The 20,302-nt window shown below is 35.3% G+C and overlaps 1 protein-coding gene across 1 annotated transcript in view; it reads right to left on the bottom strand.

Moving 5' to 3' along the window:
* Positions 1-20,302, bottom strand: part of PHLPP1 (PH domain and leucine rich repeat protein phosphatase 1) — a 284,553-nt gene that overhangs the window by 90,883 nt on the left and 173,368 nt on the right. The window contains exon 5 of the mRNA XM_044665749.1: positions 17,049-17,215. Within this exon, the coding sequence (XP_044521684.1) occupies positions 17,049-17,215 (167 nt within the window). The remainder of the gene's footprint in view (positions 1-17,048; positions 17,216-20,302) is intronic.

The raw sequence follows: 20,302 nt of genomic DNA, 5'->3' as shown, positions 1-20,302 counted from the left end.
GGTCATCAATGCAGTCTCTAAAAAGTTCAAATTTGGAACTGTAACTGTGGAAACCATAGTTCTCAAAGAAGAGCCTACATGGGAATGTAGTTTGGGAGGAGTAACTGATTAGTCATTAATTTTCCTGTCATAGTCTTCCTTTGCCATGGGTCATCTATATATGTAAAGAATGACAGTGAATTTCCTGCAATGGGAAACCTATAAAAGTTTAATTCAATAATTTTATTATACGCTTTGCACTAAAGTTATCTAGGGGTCTAAAAGAGTTAACATAGTTTCCAGAGTAAACAATTATAGGTGGGGAATAATGTAGAATCAAGTCTAGGGTACCCATAATACAACTCAGAAATGCTATGAACTCTTACCTTTATCCCTTATGTAGACAATGATTTGTATAATTCTGTTATCAAACTAGAATCACGTGAGGAAAATCTATGATACATTTTTTTTTTTTTAAACCCTTACCTTCCGTCTTGGAGTCAATACTGTGTATGGGCTCCAAGGCAGAAGAGTGGTAAGGGTAGGCAATGGGGGTCAAGTGACTTGCCCAGGGTCACACAGCTGGGAAGTGTCTGAGACCAGATTTGAACCTAGGACCTCCCGTCTCTAGGCCTGGCTCTCAATCCACTGAGCTACCCAGCTGCCCCCTATGATACATTTTTAAAACTATCTGGGAAAGGGAAACCAGAAATTTAATTTCATTCCCCAAATGAAAACCCTGATAAATTAAAGTCACTTGGTATACCAACATCATAAAATTATGAAATACCTAGTAATTAGAATGTACCTCAGGAAAAAAAGTGCTGAAGCATTTAAAGACCATCTCTGACCACATATCCCCTAATGTTATTAATTTTCCCATCTTTTTCTTCCACTTCTTTTTCTTCTAGTTTCTCAGTAATTTCTAATTAGCAGAAAATGAGAGCTATTAAACACATACCTTCAAATTGCTTTAGAAAGCATATTGCATTAATATGCTTTGATACCATATCAATTCCTTTTTCTTGTCTAGATGGCAGCATACACCAGTGTTAATATTCTTTAGATACAAGTTCAGGCTGAAATATTTTTTACCTTTCTCTTCATCATATATTTAGGTATGACAGCCAAATTATCCACATGAGTAAATACATAATTCTATGAATAAAATTTTCAAAAATTAAAGGAAAAGATATTTAGGCTGTTACATTTATCAGGAAGGTTGTCAGCTACATGAAATCTATACAATTAAAACTTTAGTTAATTTTGCTAGGAAAACTTATGGGATTCACTTAACCAAGAGATAATTTGTAGCTCTACAAGGAATATTTCAATTTGGTTTATTAGATACTGGCTTGAGATTTTGTTCAGTGTAGAAAAGGTATAAGAGACATTACTGAGAAACTATTATCAGCAGAAAAGGAACTGGGCTTTGTAACAAGAGTTGGGGAAAATGGATGTACAACCTAACTGTTACACTGGAAATCACAAAATGTAAAAGGACCCATAGTTAGCCCCCCGCCCCCGCCCCCACAAAATGTCATCTACAGTTAACTGTACAAAGGTTAAAACAAAAGAATTAATTTTACATAGCAATAAAACAGGAAGAAATAAACAATTTTGTTTAATTCCAAGATAACTTAGACTTGGATTTCAAGAAAAAGAATATCACAGAGTGTTCATACTTGGACAGAGAAGCAAAATTGCAACAACAAAAAAAAGAACACAAAGTAAGTACTCCTAATAGAAATACATGCTTTCTCTTTCCCCACCATGCTAGTTTTAAAAATTAAGAAAAGTAACAATTTCTCATTTTTTTCCTTTTATCAGTATCACCAAATTATCACTGACACATCTATGGAACATGTTTATATATGATAAGGGAGCTTCAATAATTATGTTTTGAATTGAGTTATACATATTACTCCTATTTGAAATTAAACATAAGGAATATAAACATATATACCTAGTCTATTTTTAAAAGTATGAGCAGTGGCCACTATTGAATGAACACTCTGGGTTAATGATATAATATGAACCTTGTTTAAATCTAGGCCAATCATTTTTCTTTTTTTTTGGCTACCATTTATTTTTATTTACACATATGTGTATATAAAACACAATATAATATGTAACATAATATAATACATGTGATTCTATAAACATATAAGTTATAAGAAGTATGCTTATCTAAGAGAAACAAATTTTCACATTTGCTATGTCCAAAAATCTATGTCTCATTCTTTCCCCAACTCCCTCCTATCAATCCTTTTGATCATTTTCTTTCTAGGAACTGAGGATATACATATTATAGATAAGAAAGTCTCAAACCAGAGGGGGATGGGGGCTGATGGAAGGTATTTAATTTTTAGGCATCTTCTGATGATGACTAAAGTGTTACACATCATAATAAGTCAGGGGAAGTTGGACTTGTTTCCCCGATATGCTTACTAGAAAAAAAAAATCAATACAACTTCCTTGAGTTATTACTCACCACAGAGGGCCAATTAAAGAAGGATTCCCTGGATAAAACTGATTTCTCTTTTTTTAAAACAATCTACATATAGTGTATTTTTCTCTTGTAGGAATAAATACTAATAATAGACTCAATATTCTCAGGCATCTATATTAAGTAATGATGGGTAGTGGGCACTTGCTCACAGAAAGGGGACTGTAAGCTTAGCTCAGGTCTTGTTTTCCATTAATTATTAACAGCAGAATCCCTAATGGTTTAGAATATGTCACTCTGGAGCAGTGCCAAATTGTCAGTGGTCTCTGATGTTGACTCACTCACTCTGATGTTGGCAGCATTTTATACAATGATAGAAAGGGAGAGAAAAAAGGAAGCATTGATCTATATTCTATTGAGGAAACTAAAGCCAGTTTAATTCAGCAAGTATTTATTAAATCAAAAGTGGGATAAAAATAAAACCAAATGTAATTTTTGCTTGGTTTTTCTCTTTTTCGAAGGAAATCTATAAAAACTAAGCATAATCAAGAGGAAAAGAAGAAACATTAAGGGAACTTTCCCCAAAGGAAGAATAAACCTCTCAGCTGAGTGAGAGTAGGATGCTACAATAACTATATTTACCTTTTTCATTGACATTCTCTTCTGCTTTTCTTTCCTGAAGAATGGCATTAAAAGGGAATATCAATGAGATCCTTCCTTGATTTTAAAACATGAATCCCATTAATCACACAATTCCAATGTCCTGGGGCCCAAATGCTATGGTTTAAAAATAAACCTATCTATAAGGTACTACAAAAATGTTCCAATGTTTTTACCTCAAGCTAGATTTGTTTTCAAGCAACCTTTACACACTGTAAGGATTACATATAGAATGAGTTTATCTTACACTTGCTGGAAACACACACACAAGGATAGAGACTTACACCTACATAAAGGAAAGAAAAAGGAAGGAATACTACTCAGTGCTCCATGTGGCTCCCTTGATGGCATCTGAAACAATGACGAAGCAGCACCTACCTACTTCAAGCCTGCTAGTGCACACCCACCTTCCACAAGGAAGTGACTAAACCAACCTTCTGTCCATTCCCACACTGCTCATGGTCATCTTCCTATCAACACCCCCAAATTCCACCTACCCCAAAATTTAGCTTCACTCAAGGACTTCTCAATCACTACTAACAATCATTATCTTGTTATCCTGAGTTTTCTCAGTATACTGCTTTGAGTTTCATCTTCTTAAGTCTTTGGCTATGTGAAATGCCATTCTGTGGAAGGGCTCAAAACTGCTGTCACCCATGGTCAGGACCTTGCCATGATTTTTCTAGACTGGTACTTAATGCCCTACACCTTTCATGTAACACCACAACATTGGTTTCCCTGGTTTGGGCCAAAACAAACAAAAGCTACCCTTAACCTCAATCTTAATCACCACAAATGAAACTTGGAATCCACTGAGAAAGACAAGCATATATCTCTGCAAGTGAATTGAAATACAAAGTACATTTTACTTGGTAAAATTCAAATTGAATTTTATAGCACTGCCTCAAAATCACTAATTGAAATTTTCAATCTTAATTGCTTCAAATTTGAAAAAAAAAAAAAAAAGGATCACACAAAAGTCATGTCAGATACTATTTTCTTCTATAACACAGACAAAAGTAAAATTTAAAACTAAAAAAGAATGCATTAATGTCATCAATTGATAGAATATTATATATTACATATATAATATACTGCCATTTAATAAATTATTCTCATTCAACCAAATTTTAAGGAGGTTTATTTTCAAATTATCTTAGCCTCTCTTTAAAGAAAAAATGAAATATGAAATATATAGAGAATATGAAAACCAAGTAAGTGCATCATGTGACAAGTAGAAAAAAATGTAATGAATTATAAGGATTAAGAAAAAGCAGTCCCTGGACTACCTCAGATCCATATTCATGATTTAATTCAGAAACACACACACATAACACACACAAATTCACTTCCTTTTAAGGAAGATGACAGGGGCTCATTTGGCTTCAAGTGTTCAGAATGAAAGCAACAATCTTACCTCTCTTTCACAAGCTATTTTCCTAAATTGCAAGCTAGCAGCATGATGATTAAAAAGCCAAATATGAGGCATTTCAACCATGCTATAGTTAAATCCCTTCTACAAGACTGGCATACGGTTCTATCTTTGTTTTGTAAATGACTGAATTTATTCATTTTTCTCCAGAACAGGATCTGCCCACAATCAGCCAATTTAGGCTCAGTTAAGAAGAGGTTGCCTAATCCCCAAAGTCCTGAGATAAAAACCACATATGTAAAAAGAACATTTCTGTTCCAACATTAATGTTGGAAGATTAAACAAGCGTGCCCTTTCCCATAGGTTGGGGGGAAGGGAAACAGTAAGAAAGAAAAAGGAGGGTAAAGGATATTTAAATGTTCAAATAAAATAACTTTTTTTTTTTTTAAATCACTACACTGAACATGGAAAGAATCCCAGCTTGTCCTTACAAGGATGTGCATGATGTGAAAACTCCCCTGAATACCTATGAGGCCCTACAATATCTGGGAATTAAGTGATATCCATATCAAGTGGAACATATTACTAATGAAAAGTGAAACATAATGGAGGGAAAAAATAGCACCAGAACAAACAAGTCACCTTGTTTATACTATTAAAAGTATAATAGCATTTTTGAGTCCTTTAATTCCTACTTAGCAGTCTTCATCTTCTTCTGTTCATCACCCCCACCTTCAAAAATTGTCCTGACTGCATATGAAGCATTTCTGATAAACTAGAAAAATAAACCAACAATTAAATATTTTACCAGGTACAGTAAAATATATGCTTATTATTCTCTATTTCATTTATTCATTTATTAGGCACTTACTATGTGTAAAGTATTATGCTGAAGAGTAAACACAAATAATAAACATCTGTTAAACAACTACTCTAATTGCAGGTACTGTGCTAATTGCTTGGAGGCACAAAAAGATAAAAGCTTATATCTACTAAGGACACAAAGATGAATAAAATCTAGTTCCTGACTCCTTATCTAGTAAGAGGAGCCAGTCAAGTATACAAACAAGCCTGAAAGAAGTTAGAATTGAATAAGTTTCCTAAGAATATAAAGTTTAGACTGATTAGACTGTAAATTCTTTGAGGGCAGAAACTTTTATTTTTTTCTTTCTTTTTATCCTCAGCACTTAGCACAGTGCCTGAAACATAGAAGGCTCTTAATAAATGCTTGTTGATTTACTGGAGAGATGACATTTAATTAGGAAAGGGAGGTGTGAGCAGAGAAATAAAAAATGGTTTCATAAAGGAGGTAGCACCTGAACTAAGCTTTAGAGAATCAGTAAAAAATTGACAGATAGAGATGGGGAGTGCTATTTGAGGTTGAGGGGCATAACTAAATCAGAGCACAAGGATGGAAGAGTGAAGCTCATGTTCAAGAAGTATTAAGTGCCATAGTGCAGTCTGTCTGTGAGTACAGAAAGAAAAGACAGCTTGGAAGAAAAGAGACATTTAGGACAGAATTCAAATTCAACATGTCTAAAATGGACTTCATCTTTTTATTCTCCTCATAAGTCCATTCATTCTTCATTCCTGTTAACATCCCATGTTAGTTCCAGTCAAACTGACCCACAAGCTATTCCCCACACAGGACAATCCCTACATTAGGATCTCCAGTGTAAGGACTGTTCTCCTTCCTCACCTCAGTCTTATAAAACCCTTAACTTTCTTCAAAGTACAGCTCAGGTCCCATCTGTTTCCCAAGGGCCAGTTTTTAGCCTTTCTTCCTATTGAAATTACTTTGTAGACAGTGATTCCCAAAGTGGGCACTACCGCCCCCTGATAGGTGCTGCAGCGATCCAGGGAGGTGGTGATGGCTACAGGTGCATTTATCTTTCCTATTAATTGCTATTAAAATTTTTTAAAATTAATTTCCAGGGGGCTGAGTAATATTTTTTCTGGAAAGGGGGCGGTAGGCCAAAAAAGTTTGGGAACCACTGCTCTAGAGTTTACATTTACTTGCATCCACATTGTATCCCTACAGTATAAAATCCTTGAGGGCAAAGACTGCTTTGTTTTTGACTGCATCTTTGGCACCATACACAGGGCCTTGCTCACAGGACATGAATAACCAATGTTTGTGGAAAGGAATTCTGCCAGAGGTCAGAGAGTGTGAACTTTGGTTGGCACCGGGGAGTGGTGAAGGATGTAGAGGGTGACCAGAGTTCCATGAATTAAGATAGAATACATCACATAATGTTCTCATTTCTTCCTCCCATCCTCACTTCTACATACACAGAACACTCCTGGAAACTGGGGAAAGAGCTCAAAACCAATCTTCCCTAAAGGCTGCCTATAACCATGATCCAGAGTGAGACACCAACAAGGAGGAAATAATGACTCTCGCTTTTGTAGCCATTGTCAAATACTGGCAATAGAAGTCTATTTCCATGCGCATTGCCTATGGGGGTGTGTGAAGGGGAAACTAAGAGCATGAATCATGTAACCATGTTAACTTTTTAAAAAAATAAATATTAAACGTTAAAAAAAAGAAGTCTATTTCCATACCCTCATTACTACATCTCCACAAGAGCTAAAGTGTGAAAATAGATACAGTAGTCCTCTCCAATGGCAGTGCCATTACTTTCTTTAAGAGCAGCAATGACAACACTGGTAGCCTTTTAGAAAGACTTCTATCTTGAGATCTCTTCAATGCTTCCAGTTTTAGTACAACGGAATCTGTTTTAAGAATTGAAAGAGTCCTTAGAAACTAGTTTCCCCCAAAACTGAAAAAAGGGTGGGGGAACAAATGACGTGTACAAGAATTGATGTCAAAATTATAACCTGAAGCTTCCTGCCTGGATGCATCCTCAGTGGAGTGAATGCAGAAAAAGGACAAGTACAGCCCCTTTTCATTAGCTCCATTTGCTAGTTAGTGAATTCTCTCTCTCTGTCTCTCTCTCTCTCTCTCTCTCTCTCTCTCTCTCTCTCTCTCATAATACAGATGTTGGCTACTTCCTTCAAGATCCATTCTCTAAACTGATTTTAATTACCAATAACCTATCATCCATCTCATGTGTAGCATTTTCTAGGAAAGATTTCTCTCATCTAGTACTTTCCAGCAACATTGTTGGTGTATCTCGCTTTTGTGACACTACAGATTTCAAATTCACAGTTGCAGTGAATTACCTGAGTCACTCTTAACTTCTTATGCTGTAAGTATTCACAATAGATCAAAATCTATTTCAAAGTGGACACAATCTTATCTGATCACAATAACACCCAAGCATTCCACTTTAAAAAGTTGCAAAGAATCTTTAATGACTACAAATAGTCAAGATGGCAACCTGCAACTGAATATAAATAAATCTTTTGTCTCCCTAAAGCATCCCCCCATTTTCAAAATGAGTTTATGAGAAAGATGAAAAATGGCCCACAATAACCAGAAATAGGGATAATGGACCAAGAGAATGTCTATTTCATGCAGATAAAATAACAGGTGTAAAATGCTATTCAAAAGCCAACTATTATTATAATATTATTATTATATTCATAATTTACATGATTATTTCAATAATCATGTAAAGACTTTTCTTTGATTAAATGTTCAATCTGGGAAGTATGTAAATGATATGAAACAGAAATCTTCCTAAGAAGATAAACCTGCTACAGAAAAGTTAGATGTATTTGAAAGGGTCTTCTAGTATCCAGAATAGATTAAAACAAAAAGAAAACATGCCATTTATACCCTGAAATTCTAAAAACATTTGGCAAGATGAATTTCTTCCAAATTTCATTAGGGTAGTAAAGTAGAAGGAGCACTAGGTTTGGACTCAGTATCTGAATTCTAAACATGGCTCTCCTACTTGATACCTGTGTGACCTTGGGCAAGTCAATCAACTTGAACCACTGATAAAACATAGGATCACAGTTCTAGATTTGGAAAGGCCCTTATAGACCATATAGCTCTAGCACTCCTTATTTTAGAGATATGGGAAATAAGGCCCAGGGAGAGAGTGACACTAGGTGATATGGGGGATGGAATGCTAGACAGGAAGACCTAAGTTCAAATCCTGCCTCAGATATTTACTAGCAAGTTACTTTATTAGGCTAGTCATTTACCCTTTCTCAGCTTCAGTTCTCTCATCTATAAAATTTGAATAATAACAGCACCTACATCATAGGACAGTTGTGAAAATCAAATGAGGTAACATAGATTAAAAAATTTGGAAACATTAAAGCAAAAGCTTTTTTTTATTATTAGTATTACTACCGACTAGCCCAAAGTTATACAAGCAGAAAACATCAAAGGAAAGATTTGATCTAAAATCTTTGTACTGCAGAGCTACTTTTCTTTCAGTTGTTCCATAGGACCAGATGATTCCTAAGGATCTTCCAGAGCTAATACATGATCCTCTAATCCCCGCAATAACCTAGACTTGGTTTCTAGCAGTCCCAACTGCAGCATTTGAATGTATGAATAAATGAATGAATAAGCATTAATTAAGCACTTATTATGTGCAAAGCACTAGGGATACAAAGAAAACAGTAAAACAGATTTGCTCTAGAGAAGCTCAGATTCTAATGGGGGAAATAACACAGATGGAAGGTTTTAGCAGTACATCAGATGGAGAAGTCCCCCAGTCCAGTCCTTGGGGTGCAGGAGCAGAGCAGATCTTCTTCAAAGTAATTTTCACTGATAAAATCCTATCAGTTTACTGATATTGTTCACATTTCCTTTCCACATTTTCTAGCCTTTTACATAAGTGAAATATTACAGAGTTCCCTTCCCAACTGAATAAGGCACACCTTCTTCCAAATAATCAGTTTGGACTGTTTCACTCTAAAATGGGTTCCCCTTCATTTTACCTTTAAACAAGGACAGCTGATTCCTAAATTGCTATCTTTTCTTTGATCTCATCCAGCATTTCCCTTCTTCGCTCCCATTCATCCTTCATCCAACATGCACAAAGTGCTTTGCAAGTGTGGTGGAGTCATTAAGAGTGTTGAACTTAGAGAAACTCTTGGATTAAAACCCCTCTTTTCTAGAGCAGAACAGGAAAACATTTTAAACTGTGGCACAATTGAATGTAATGGACTTCTCTACCAGCAGCAATGCAATGATTCAGGACAATTCAGAGGAACTTGTGAGAAAGAATGCTACCCACACATCCAGAGAAAGAATTGTGGGAATAGAAAGAAGAAAAACATGTGATCGATCATGTCGTTGGATGGGGAGATGACTGGGGATGTTGACTTTAAACGATCACTCTAATGCAAATATTAATAATAAGGAAATAGGTTTTGAACAATGACACATGTAAGACCCAGTGGAATTGCGCCTTGGCTTCTGGGGTGGGGGGAGGTAGGGAAGAGAGAAGGGAAAAGAACATGAGTCATGTAACTATGGGAAAATATTCTTAATTAATTAAAGGAAAAAATCTCTCTTTTCTGCTTGAACTCTAAAACTCAGGTTCTGTCATATAGTAATAATGGCTAACATTTATACTATGATTTTAGATTTACCGATGGTTCTAAATATATCACATCTCATTTGATCTCAACAACTCTGGGAGTTAACAACTATTATTATTCCTATTATACACATGAGGAAATTGAGGCAGAGAACAGTAAAGAGGCTTGCCTGGGTATATGAGACAGGATTCAAACTCCCAAAAAATACTGTAAGCCAGGAGCTTTGCAAACTTTAAAGCATAGTTTTTGCTACTCTGTGTATAACAGTAACAGTTCTTTTATATATGATATATGGTTAAAAGGGATTTTATATAATCTTTGATTCTTAAAGTAGTTAGGCAATATATAATTACTATTTTGAACTCTTCATCTGATCAAACACAAAATACATATTTTATGGAATGAAAAAAACTTACAACAGATACATAAAATGCTTTAATGTTTTCAAAATACCTTATAGAAATGTCACCTCATTTGAGCCTCACAACCCCAAAAGAGAGGTGCCATTATTAATTTTACAGATGAGGAAATAGGCTAAGAAATATTAAGTGACTTGCCAGGGTCACAAGGTTAGTAAACAACTATAGTAAGATTGCTGCTCAGGTGTTCCTAAATCCAAGTCCTATCGTCTCTCCAATCAAGCTGCCTTAAGTGCACTAAGCTAGGAAATATCAGAGCCAGGACATGAGCAAAGGTTGTCTGACTCTTAAATTTGCTCTTCTTTCTTTTATGCCATACTCCATCTTGAATACTGGTAGTATGATCAACAGTGTTAGTATAAATAGACTTCTTTTTAAAGGCCACTGTACTCTGTGGTGTGAAAGTGTGAAGGAATGAAAAAAATTTACACCCAAAGGGAAATGTTATGAAAATCCAACACTCATTTGGCGTAGGAGTATGTCTGTCATTACTTTGGACTGAATCAAAATCAACTATAGTATAAATCACATCCACAGCTTCACAAACAAGCAAGATTTCAACAAATAACTTGAAACACATTTGTGTTCTGCTGACAGCATTCACACTCACCCAGAAGATAAAGCCACAAATATTCCTTGGGTCTGCCAGAGAGTTCCTACTGGGCTCTTTCAATTCCTCTCTGCCAGCTAATCTACCCAGAGCAGGAGCTTTACAGTACATTCATTTGCCTTAGGAAATCCAAGTAATTCAATAGAAAAGTTACTATCATTGATATTGCTATATAAGAAACAATTTATTATTCACCATCTATTTGATTCTCAACATCTTAAGCTAAGTGGATATTTTTTGGTTTTGTTGATGATTAGAGCACCATTTTTTTTAAGAATATTACTGTTTCCATTTGAAGTAAGCCTATTGGCAAATTAAAACATTATTCTTACCACAATGGTGTCACAAACTACTTATTAATTTAAATATTCCAAAATATCTACATAATATACTATAGACAAGATATCTAGAAAAAGTATTTTTTGTTGAAGATGTCTTTGGAATATTCTGATTGTGCTTTTGAATTTGACTTCATGATATTCCCTTCAAGACATCAAAAAGTCATACAAATATCAGAGCTCTCAGTTGTAACTCATAGCAAAATCCAGAAACATCATGTCATTGAATCATTATCAGTAAGTAAAAAATTTCAATTAAACATTCATGAAAAGAAATTAATTAGAGTATCTGGTAAAATGTTATTGAACGTTGACTTAATTTTGTGCAGAGGTTCATATTGGGGTAGACTCAATATTAAAACAAACTTAAAACCTTTGAGAGGAAAAGTTATGTTCATTGGATTTAATCAATAAAATAATCAATAAAAAAGTTGGGGGAACCCATTCAAAATACAAAAATAAATCATCTCTGCCTTTACTATTTTGAACTCACTGAACACTGAAATGCTCAAGAACAAATCATCTTTTATTAGGAGGAAGGGAAAAAAAGGAAAGGAGGGAGGGAGGGAGGGAGGAAGAAAGGAAGGAAGAAAGGAAGGAAGGAAGAAAATGTTCAAAGGGCAAAGAAGATAATCAAAAATATCTATCCAAGCTCAAAATATGCTCAGGGTATTTCCTTTACTTCTTTTTTTTTTTTTAAACCCTTACCATCCATCTTCGAGACAATACTGTGTTTTGGCTCCAAGGCCGAAGAGTGGTAAGGGTAGGCAATGGGGGTCAAGTGACTTGCCCAGGGTCACACAGCTAGGAAGTGTCTGAAGCCAGATTTGAACTTAGGACCTCCTGTCTCTAGGCCTGGCTCTCAATACACTGAGCTACCCAGCTGCCCCCTCCTTTAGTTCTTAACTTAAATAACTATAGAAAGAGACCAGTGTTTTTGTTTTTTAACTCCTGAATTATTTTTTAAATTCATTTATTAGTTTTAATTGTAAAAACTAAATGATTATATATTGAAAGCATTAAAATTAATACTAGGATAGTCTGTATTACTTAAATGACATATATTCATGGCATAGTGTAATAATAGTTAGAGTTAGAAGGATACTTAAGATGCCCAGAGATATTAAGTCAATAACCTTAAGTCATACAGAAATTAAGTGAGCAAGATGTGATTTAACCTAAAGGAACTTTTACTCCAAACTGAGCAAAATAAGTAAAGTATTAAGATCATTAGGTGGTTACAAATTCAATTTCAGAAAAGAAATTCCTACAACACAAAAACTATTTCAATTTTGCCCCTGTGTTTTAAAAACTAGAGCTTGAAGAGTTCCTTTACCAATAAAAGAAAAATAAATAATTATGACTCCAAGAACAATATTTTCCACCTTAAACTGCTTGACCCATGGACAAATTTGCATGTCATCTTTCCAGATTTAGAAGTCTGGTGCAAATACTAATTTAAATGTCATATGAAAAATAGGAAATTTGTGCAAGTTTTTTAAAAAAGACCCCAAAATATCTAAGTACTTACTAACCCAACTGTGAAACTCTGCAGTGGCTGAGATAGGTGGGTAATGAGAAACTCTAGATCTTCCTACCTGGCATATCAGGATGAATATACATTAGGCTTAAATTTGGTCTTAAATTAAAAAAAAAAAAAAATCTCAACTATGCCTTTCATGTATGTATTTTGATGCAAGGGTAGAAACACAGAAATCAAAAGGAGGAAAAGTTTCTCTTTGGTCTTCAATGTAAGTTCTTTAATAAAGTTTTTCTTTTGTTGATATGCCATATATATTTTACCTATATGACTTAATACACCTGAAAATGTGAATGGAATGAAGCAGCTACAAATAGAAGGAATAAACACCACCACTATATTTGAATATAAAAGGTTGCATTAATGCCTTTTTAAAGTAAGTCACACTCTTAAATAAGCATCTTAATTTTAATTACTAGTATGAAGAAAAATAAGAAAAATACAGCCTTGTAAATAGTGCTGCTATTATGAACACTAGCCAAGAAACACCTATCTCAGTTCATTAGAAAAAGAAAAAACAGTCTTTACTGGTGGGTGGTGAATAACTGGATTAGGCTATAAATCACCATACTCAAAGGAGAGATGCCTTACAAAATAGTCAACCTTCCCTTCTGTACTAGTGTTCCCCAGCCCACTCCCACCTCCACACAGACAGCAACAACAGAATAATATCCTACACAATGCAGCATGAAGTGTGAAAGTTTTTCATGATAAACATATTAATTTCAAGGCTCTTTAATATCTCTCATAAAACATTAGCTTCTAATGTGTACCTCACTTTTGCCTATATACCTATCTATCATTTATCTATCCATCTATCATTTATCTATCCATCTATCTATATCTCCCCTTCCCTCCACCAATAATAAGTAGAAGAAATCTACACAAAACATTTGCAAGAAGTACTTATCAAATTATGAAACACTATACCCATCCCTTGTAAGGTTCCACAATGAGTTACATCAGTTAGCCTCTTCACCAGAATAAATAGATCTCAGATAAACTGGAATATTTAAAAACAAATTAAGATTATGCTGCTCAAAACAAGTGAGACTACTAATCAGATTCAGCCTTCTCTAAAAGCAAAATGATTTCTATTCCCTCTTACTCTTGCTACAAAAATGAAAATTAGCTGAAGCACAAATGACTTCAGTGGCAATCAAATTGTGCTCTCTAACAGTTCTCTATTTGGTTTATAAGCCTGTATCTGAAAGAATATCATGTCTGTAATATGACAATGGCCCTACTTCTATGGATGACATGAATTTGTCCAGGACATTAAAAAAAAATTCCACACACACATGCCCTCATGCTATAAGATACTACTTAGGCCAAGTAGAAATCTTTCATATGTACTTCTAATTGACTTATCCTGGTTGATATTCTCTTCTCTCATAAATATTCTTTTTTTTTTTTTTTTTTTTTTTAAAACACAAGCAGAGGGGCAGCTGGGTAGCTCAGTGGATTGAGAGCCAGGCCTAGAGACGGGAGGTCCTAGGTTCAAATCTGGCCTCAGACACTTCCCAGCTGTGTGACCCTGGGCAAGTCACTTGACCCCCATTGCCTACCCTTACCACTCTTCCACCTATAAGTCAATACACAGGAGTTAAGGGTTTAAAATTTAAAAAAAAAAAAAAAAAAAAACACAAGCAGACTCTGATGGGGTCAGGGAAAAAAAAGAAGAATCAGACATCAAGATAAAGTGGCAGTGGGAAAGGGAATAATGGATTGTGTGGCAGATCTCTGAACTCAGGGGGTCAAGCAGTTATCAATAGCCAAGAAGGTCCAGTGGGTAGGGGACCTCTACCAAAAGGTGAGAAACCAGAGTTTACAAACTGGAAAGGTCAATGGACTAAAGTAGAGTAGAATTGCCTCAGTGCCACGAAGCTGGCTCTGTAACCCAAGTAGCTGGATTTTAATCCTGGCTCATCTCCGAAAAACTGTGTGACTGTGGTGAAGCCATGCAATTTTGCCACATGTCTTCATATGTAAGAAGAGGAGGCTGGAGTAGATGGTCTTAAAGGTGCTGTCCAGCTCTAAATCCTATTCTCCTGTAAACTGGGTCAAAGAGCTAGTAGGCAAGGAAGGTGGCAAACCTACATGACCTAAGCCTCAAGGCTGAAGTAAATAAGATAATCATGTACATAAAATGCTTTGCAACATCAGCTTTATTATTGCTCTCATTTTCAATCTGTCTTTGAACTTTTGGTAACCGGCTTCTTAATGATTGCTCTATTATACAGACTAGCCCTGCTGTCTCATGGCCAACTTCTTCATTTCAGGTCTGTCTCACTCCCATGGCCATCCCTGGACCTGTCACTGGTCATCTAGTTCCAGTCTCAAAAAGGAGAACTTGGAAACCCCTGAGCCTGCAACTCTGAGAATCTCAAGTACAGCAAAAGCCCTGCCCCTGAGCTGATCCAGATTGGAGAAGAGAGACACTGTACATTTTGATCTTGCTTTGCAAACACTGACCTTTGGTGGTCAAAGCACCAGTTTCACATAAATAAGGTTGCTGCCTCACCCGCTCCCACACAGACCTGACTGCCTCAATATCACCAGCCTCCTAAATTCTAAAATAATTCACAGCTTTTGTGTGCTGAATTGACTATGTGACATGCTTTGCTCAAGGAGTATCTTTGTAAAGGTGTGCTTCTCATCCATCAAGCATCTTCAGGGCAGAACAGAACCTAGAGGCCTGCACAGCTGTCCATAGGCAATGGCAGGCATTAGCATATGGCCTTTGCTTACCACACATTCTTTTTTTTTAAACCCTTACCTCCTGTCTTGGAGCCAATTGGCTCCAAGGCAGAAGAGTGGTAAAGGTAGGCAGTGGGGGTTAAGTGACTTGCCCAGGGTCACACATTGTTTCTCTCACTAGAATGTGAGTTTCTTGAAGATAAGAGATCACAATTTTGTCATTCTTTGCATCCCTACAGCTTAATATGGGGCCTGATGCATGGTAAGTGTTAATAAATGCTTGTTGTCTAACTAGATATTTTTAAATGTGATTTAAAAAGCAATATTCTAAAAACACATGCCATATCAATCACTTATCCTTACTTGACTGTGTTGATAAAGTAAGCTTCCTTTCAGTCCTAACATTCTGTAACCATGTATATAAACAAAAGTTTATATACATCTATATACACATACACATTCCCTACATTCAGTAATCCTAGGATATTTTAAGCAAAATATCTATAAAAAGAAATGTTTAAAGGGGGCTGCAAATTATATAAACAATTATGCTGATAAAATACCAAGATCTAACAACAGACCCCCTAAAAACTTCACAACAAGCAAAAATAATGCTCCCCAGATGCTAAATCATATATTGTAATGATTACAATCATTCAACAAATATGATAGTCCATTGAAACTAACAAATAACAGAATCAACGATGATTATTGTCCCAAAAAAGAAAAAATTGTCTTAATTTGAACCCAGATATTTGGGGTCCGAATCCAGTGGTCCCTCTATTATATCACTATATGATCTTAAGTAAAACTCTTAACCTCATTGAAACTCAGTCTCCACTTCTGTAATCTATTGAAGTTGAATTAGATGATTTCTACAGCCTCTTCCAGTTCTAAATCCTACATTCTATAGGGTATTCAGTCCCATGCCCCTTCACTCTCCAGGGTCAGAGTGAGATCCCACAAATTCCTGAAACACACACTTTTCATCCATATGACATTGTGATGATAGATTTAGTCCTGGCTCTGAGTTTCTGAAGAAATGTGGTTTTAAAGAGAAACTGATCTTTTGTGTTTTATAGAATTTAGACAATTTAATCTGAATAGGCCCCCACAGGTCAAGGATATCACACTGAAAATCATTAGCTTTTAACACATTCATTTTCTCAATAAGTTAAGAGTGGAGAATATAGAAAACTGCTCTTTCTAACATAAACCAATCAAGAATGAAAATCATAAATTTTACTTTCATAGACTAGGAAAACTTAAACAATATAGGTGAAGGAAATACAAGGAAAATATCCTATGTAAACTGATAACAGAAAAATCTTGTCATTCTCTCTCAATCTGCCCCTAATCCAACTACAGAGAGAGAGACAGAGAGAGAGAGAGAGAGAGAGACAGAGAGAGACAGAGAAAAAAACTGCTCTAAGACTCTGGCATGACTAGTATAATAAGTACAAAAGCTAATTTAAAAATCATCAACCAACCAGTTTTTTGTACCCTCACCTTTTGAGTTCACCAAGTCCTCTGCTAGATGGTGAACTGGGATTTTGCCTTAGGAAGTTTTGCTTTAAATTGAGATGAGTGAGGTCTTGGCTATAGAAGAGGTTGGCAGGCAGATGTTCCAGGCTACAGCATGAAAGGTCCACTGAGCTGATACGCTGTGAAGCAACCTAGAGAAAAATATAATTTAATATTACTACTATGAAAATATCACCAACGACCAGTCTCCTGAATTTCTATTCCTAGTAATGTTGGGGAGAGGAGTAGAATTGAGATTTTCTATCTCCTGGGAAGAAAGGAGTCACATAACTGCCAAAATATCAACATAATAATAAAATTATACACACATATAAACTTTTTGTGTATACACACACACACACACACACACACACGAGAGAGAAAGAACAAACATCAGAGTGATACAGAAATCAATTTAAAGAGAAGAAAAAAATTAAGCCACCTACCAACCCTTGTATTTACATACAAACACATATAAATAATACAATCATGTATAAACTATAGATAACTAAGTTATAAAGAACAGATTATCACACTTGAGGAGGGACATTAATGAGCTCCCAGATGATGGTACAATGAAAGGCCAAGAGATAGATCATGCTATAATATAAGAACAGATTAAAGGAAATTAAGGTTTTGAGCCTGAAGAAAAAAAGACTTGTCGATTGTCTTCAAGTCAAAGGTTATCATGTGGAAGACTGATTAAACTTGTTCTGTTTGGCCCCCAATGGTAGAATAAGGAATGATTGTTAAGGATGCCAAGAGTCAGATTTAAGCTTGATATAAAGAAAAATTTTCTCACAATTAAATCTCTCCAAAATTGAAATGAACTACTATGGAAGCACTGAAGATGCCTCACTAAAGAAATTTTTTTTAAAAAGCTGGGATGACCACTTACTGGATATAATTTTATGGTTAGATAGGAATTGGACTAGAGGCTGCCTGAGGTATCTTCCAACTCTGAGTTATTTTTTTCCATATAAGACTATATACACAAAAGCTTAAGTGGTCACTGGAATAGGTGAATCTTAGTAAGGTTCATTCAATTCAATAAAGTCATCTACTTAAACTCATATATTTGGAGTTAGAAGGGTTTTAGAGGTCAGCAAGTCCAGACACCTCATTTTATAAATGAGAAAATTGAGGTCTTGTGAGGTTAAATGACTTATCTAAGTTGTACAAATAGAAAGTGATTTAAATGTTTATTATTGTTGTTGTTCTGTCTTTGTCCAACTTTTCACAACTTTATTTGAGATTTTCTTGGCAAAAATACTAAAGTGGTTTGCCATTTCCTTTTCAAGTTTATTTTATACATAAAACTGAGGCAAACAGAATTAAATAACTTCCATAGGTTCACACAGCTAGTAAGTATCTGAGGCTAGATTTGAACTGAGGAAGATGGATCTTCTCAAATCCAAACCCAGTGTTCTATCCCTGTGCCATTTGGATGCTCCATTCAAATGTTGATTATAAATTTATTATATGTAAGGTGTTAGGAACTAGAGACACAATTTAATAAAAATTCTTAGAATCAAACAATGTATCTTAGATAACTTCATGGAAAAGGTCTGTATCTTGAACTTCAGTATTGTCTCTCCCAGAATCTTCCCTTTGGGCTTATCTTCAATTTATCCTCCATATAATCTTATCTGTACATAATTGTTTGCATGTTGCTCTCCCATTAGACTAGGAGGTCCTAGAAGGTGGAAACTGTCTTTCTCTGCATCCCCAGTGCTTAGTACTGTACCTGACACAGAGAAGGTACTTAATTGCTGGATTAACTATTCTTATTTCTTTGGTCTTCAATCATGAATTTTTCTTTAAAGGCATATAGCTCCAAACAACAGTGATTTACTCAAGTCAATGAATTGAGAGAAACTAGAATATAAAGTCCATAAAGGAAGTATGAAAATACCTATAAAATTCACTGTTTTTTTATGTCTAGGGTGGTATTAAAAGTGTTAATATTCAGCATTTTAAAAAACATATTGTATTCTGATAGAACCTTCTGAACTAGAGCTTTTCTTCATATGAACTAACCATCACAACTTGGTATTTGTAACAAGGAGTTCTATAATTCCAAAGAAGTTTACATGTTATCTTTGACAACAATTCTGTAAAGTGGTTTCCCTAAATGTTATTAGCCTCATTAGCCTCATTTTACAGATGAGAAATGAAAGCTCAGACAAGTGGCATTCCCACCATCATAAAGCTAACAATTCATGGAACAGAAACTCAAATTTAGGTCTTATAACTTCAAGGCTAGTATTCTTTTTAGTACACTAGGCTGTAATAAGAGTAAACCATATCTCTCCCTAAGCTTATGAGAGAAAAAAAAGGGGAAGAAATGGAATGTTTCCTCTCATTTCTCCCATGTTTTCACTTCACTCCCCTTCTTATGGAAGGAACACTTACTATCCAATAACTTCTGACTGGTGATAGCTTCCAGCTGCCATCCCTGCCACTCTAGTCTGTAGGCTGTGTCACAGAGCACTTTGGACTTCAATAGGAACACTCAGCAGATGACCAATTCAAAGCAGGATTGTAAAAGTCAAAGACCTGATGTTCCCAGTGACAGCAGTAGGCAGTTGAAAATTGTTTCTAGCATCCCTAAGGTCCTGAAGTTGCAACTATCCATCATCAAGAAAGAGGTGGAGAGGAATGGGAAAGAATGGGAATGTGGCATATCATTGATAGAAGAACTGTCTGTCCTTTTTGATAGAATACAAAGAGCATGGAACAAAAACTTGTTAGATACAAGATTAAGTCCCAACTGTGTCATTCATTACCTGTATGGCTTTGGGCCAATCACTGAACCTCTCTGACTCTCAGTTTTTTTCATTTGTTAATAAAGATATTGGAAATAGATGATTCCCAAAATCTCTTCCAACTTTAAGGATTTCCTCAAACCCCTTTGCCTGGCTCACAATGATTCACTCTAGGAATATTTTTTTTTCTAATTGTTTATTTATTTAGTTGTTGCAATAATGTTCCCAGTTATCTCCTTCCCTTCACCCTCTCCCCACATTAGAGAAGGCATCATCTGCCCCCCAAAAAAGTATGTGTGCACATGTGTGTGTATAAAACTGTCTTGCTTGTTTCTAGAGTTCAACAAAGTTTCAAGATATGAAGTAAACCCACATTAATCACCAGCATTTCTGTATATTACTAAAAAAAAAACCCAGAAGGCAGTATTAAAAAAGAAATGACATTTAAAATAATTATTGAAAATATGAAAT

This window comes from Gracilinanus agilis, chromosome 1 (genome assembly GCF_016433145.1).
Source record: "Gracilinanus agilis isolate LMUSP501 chromosome 1, AgileGrace, whole genome shotgun sequence".
In the NCBI taxonomy this organism is placed as follows: Eukaryota; Metazoa; Chordata; class Mammalia; order Didelphimorphia; family Didelphidae; genus Gracilinanus; species Gracilinanus agilis.
Note: the sequence above shows the minus strand (reverse complement) of the source record. Positions and strands in the feature narration are given on the sequence as shown.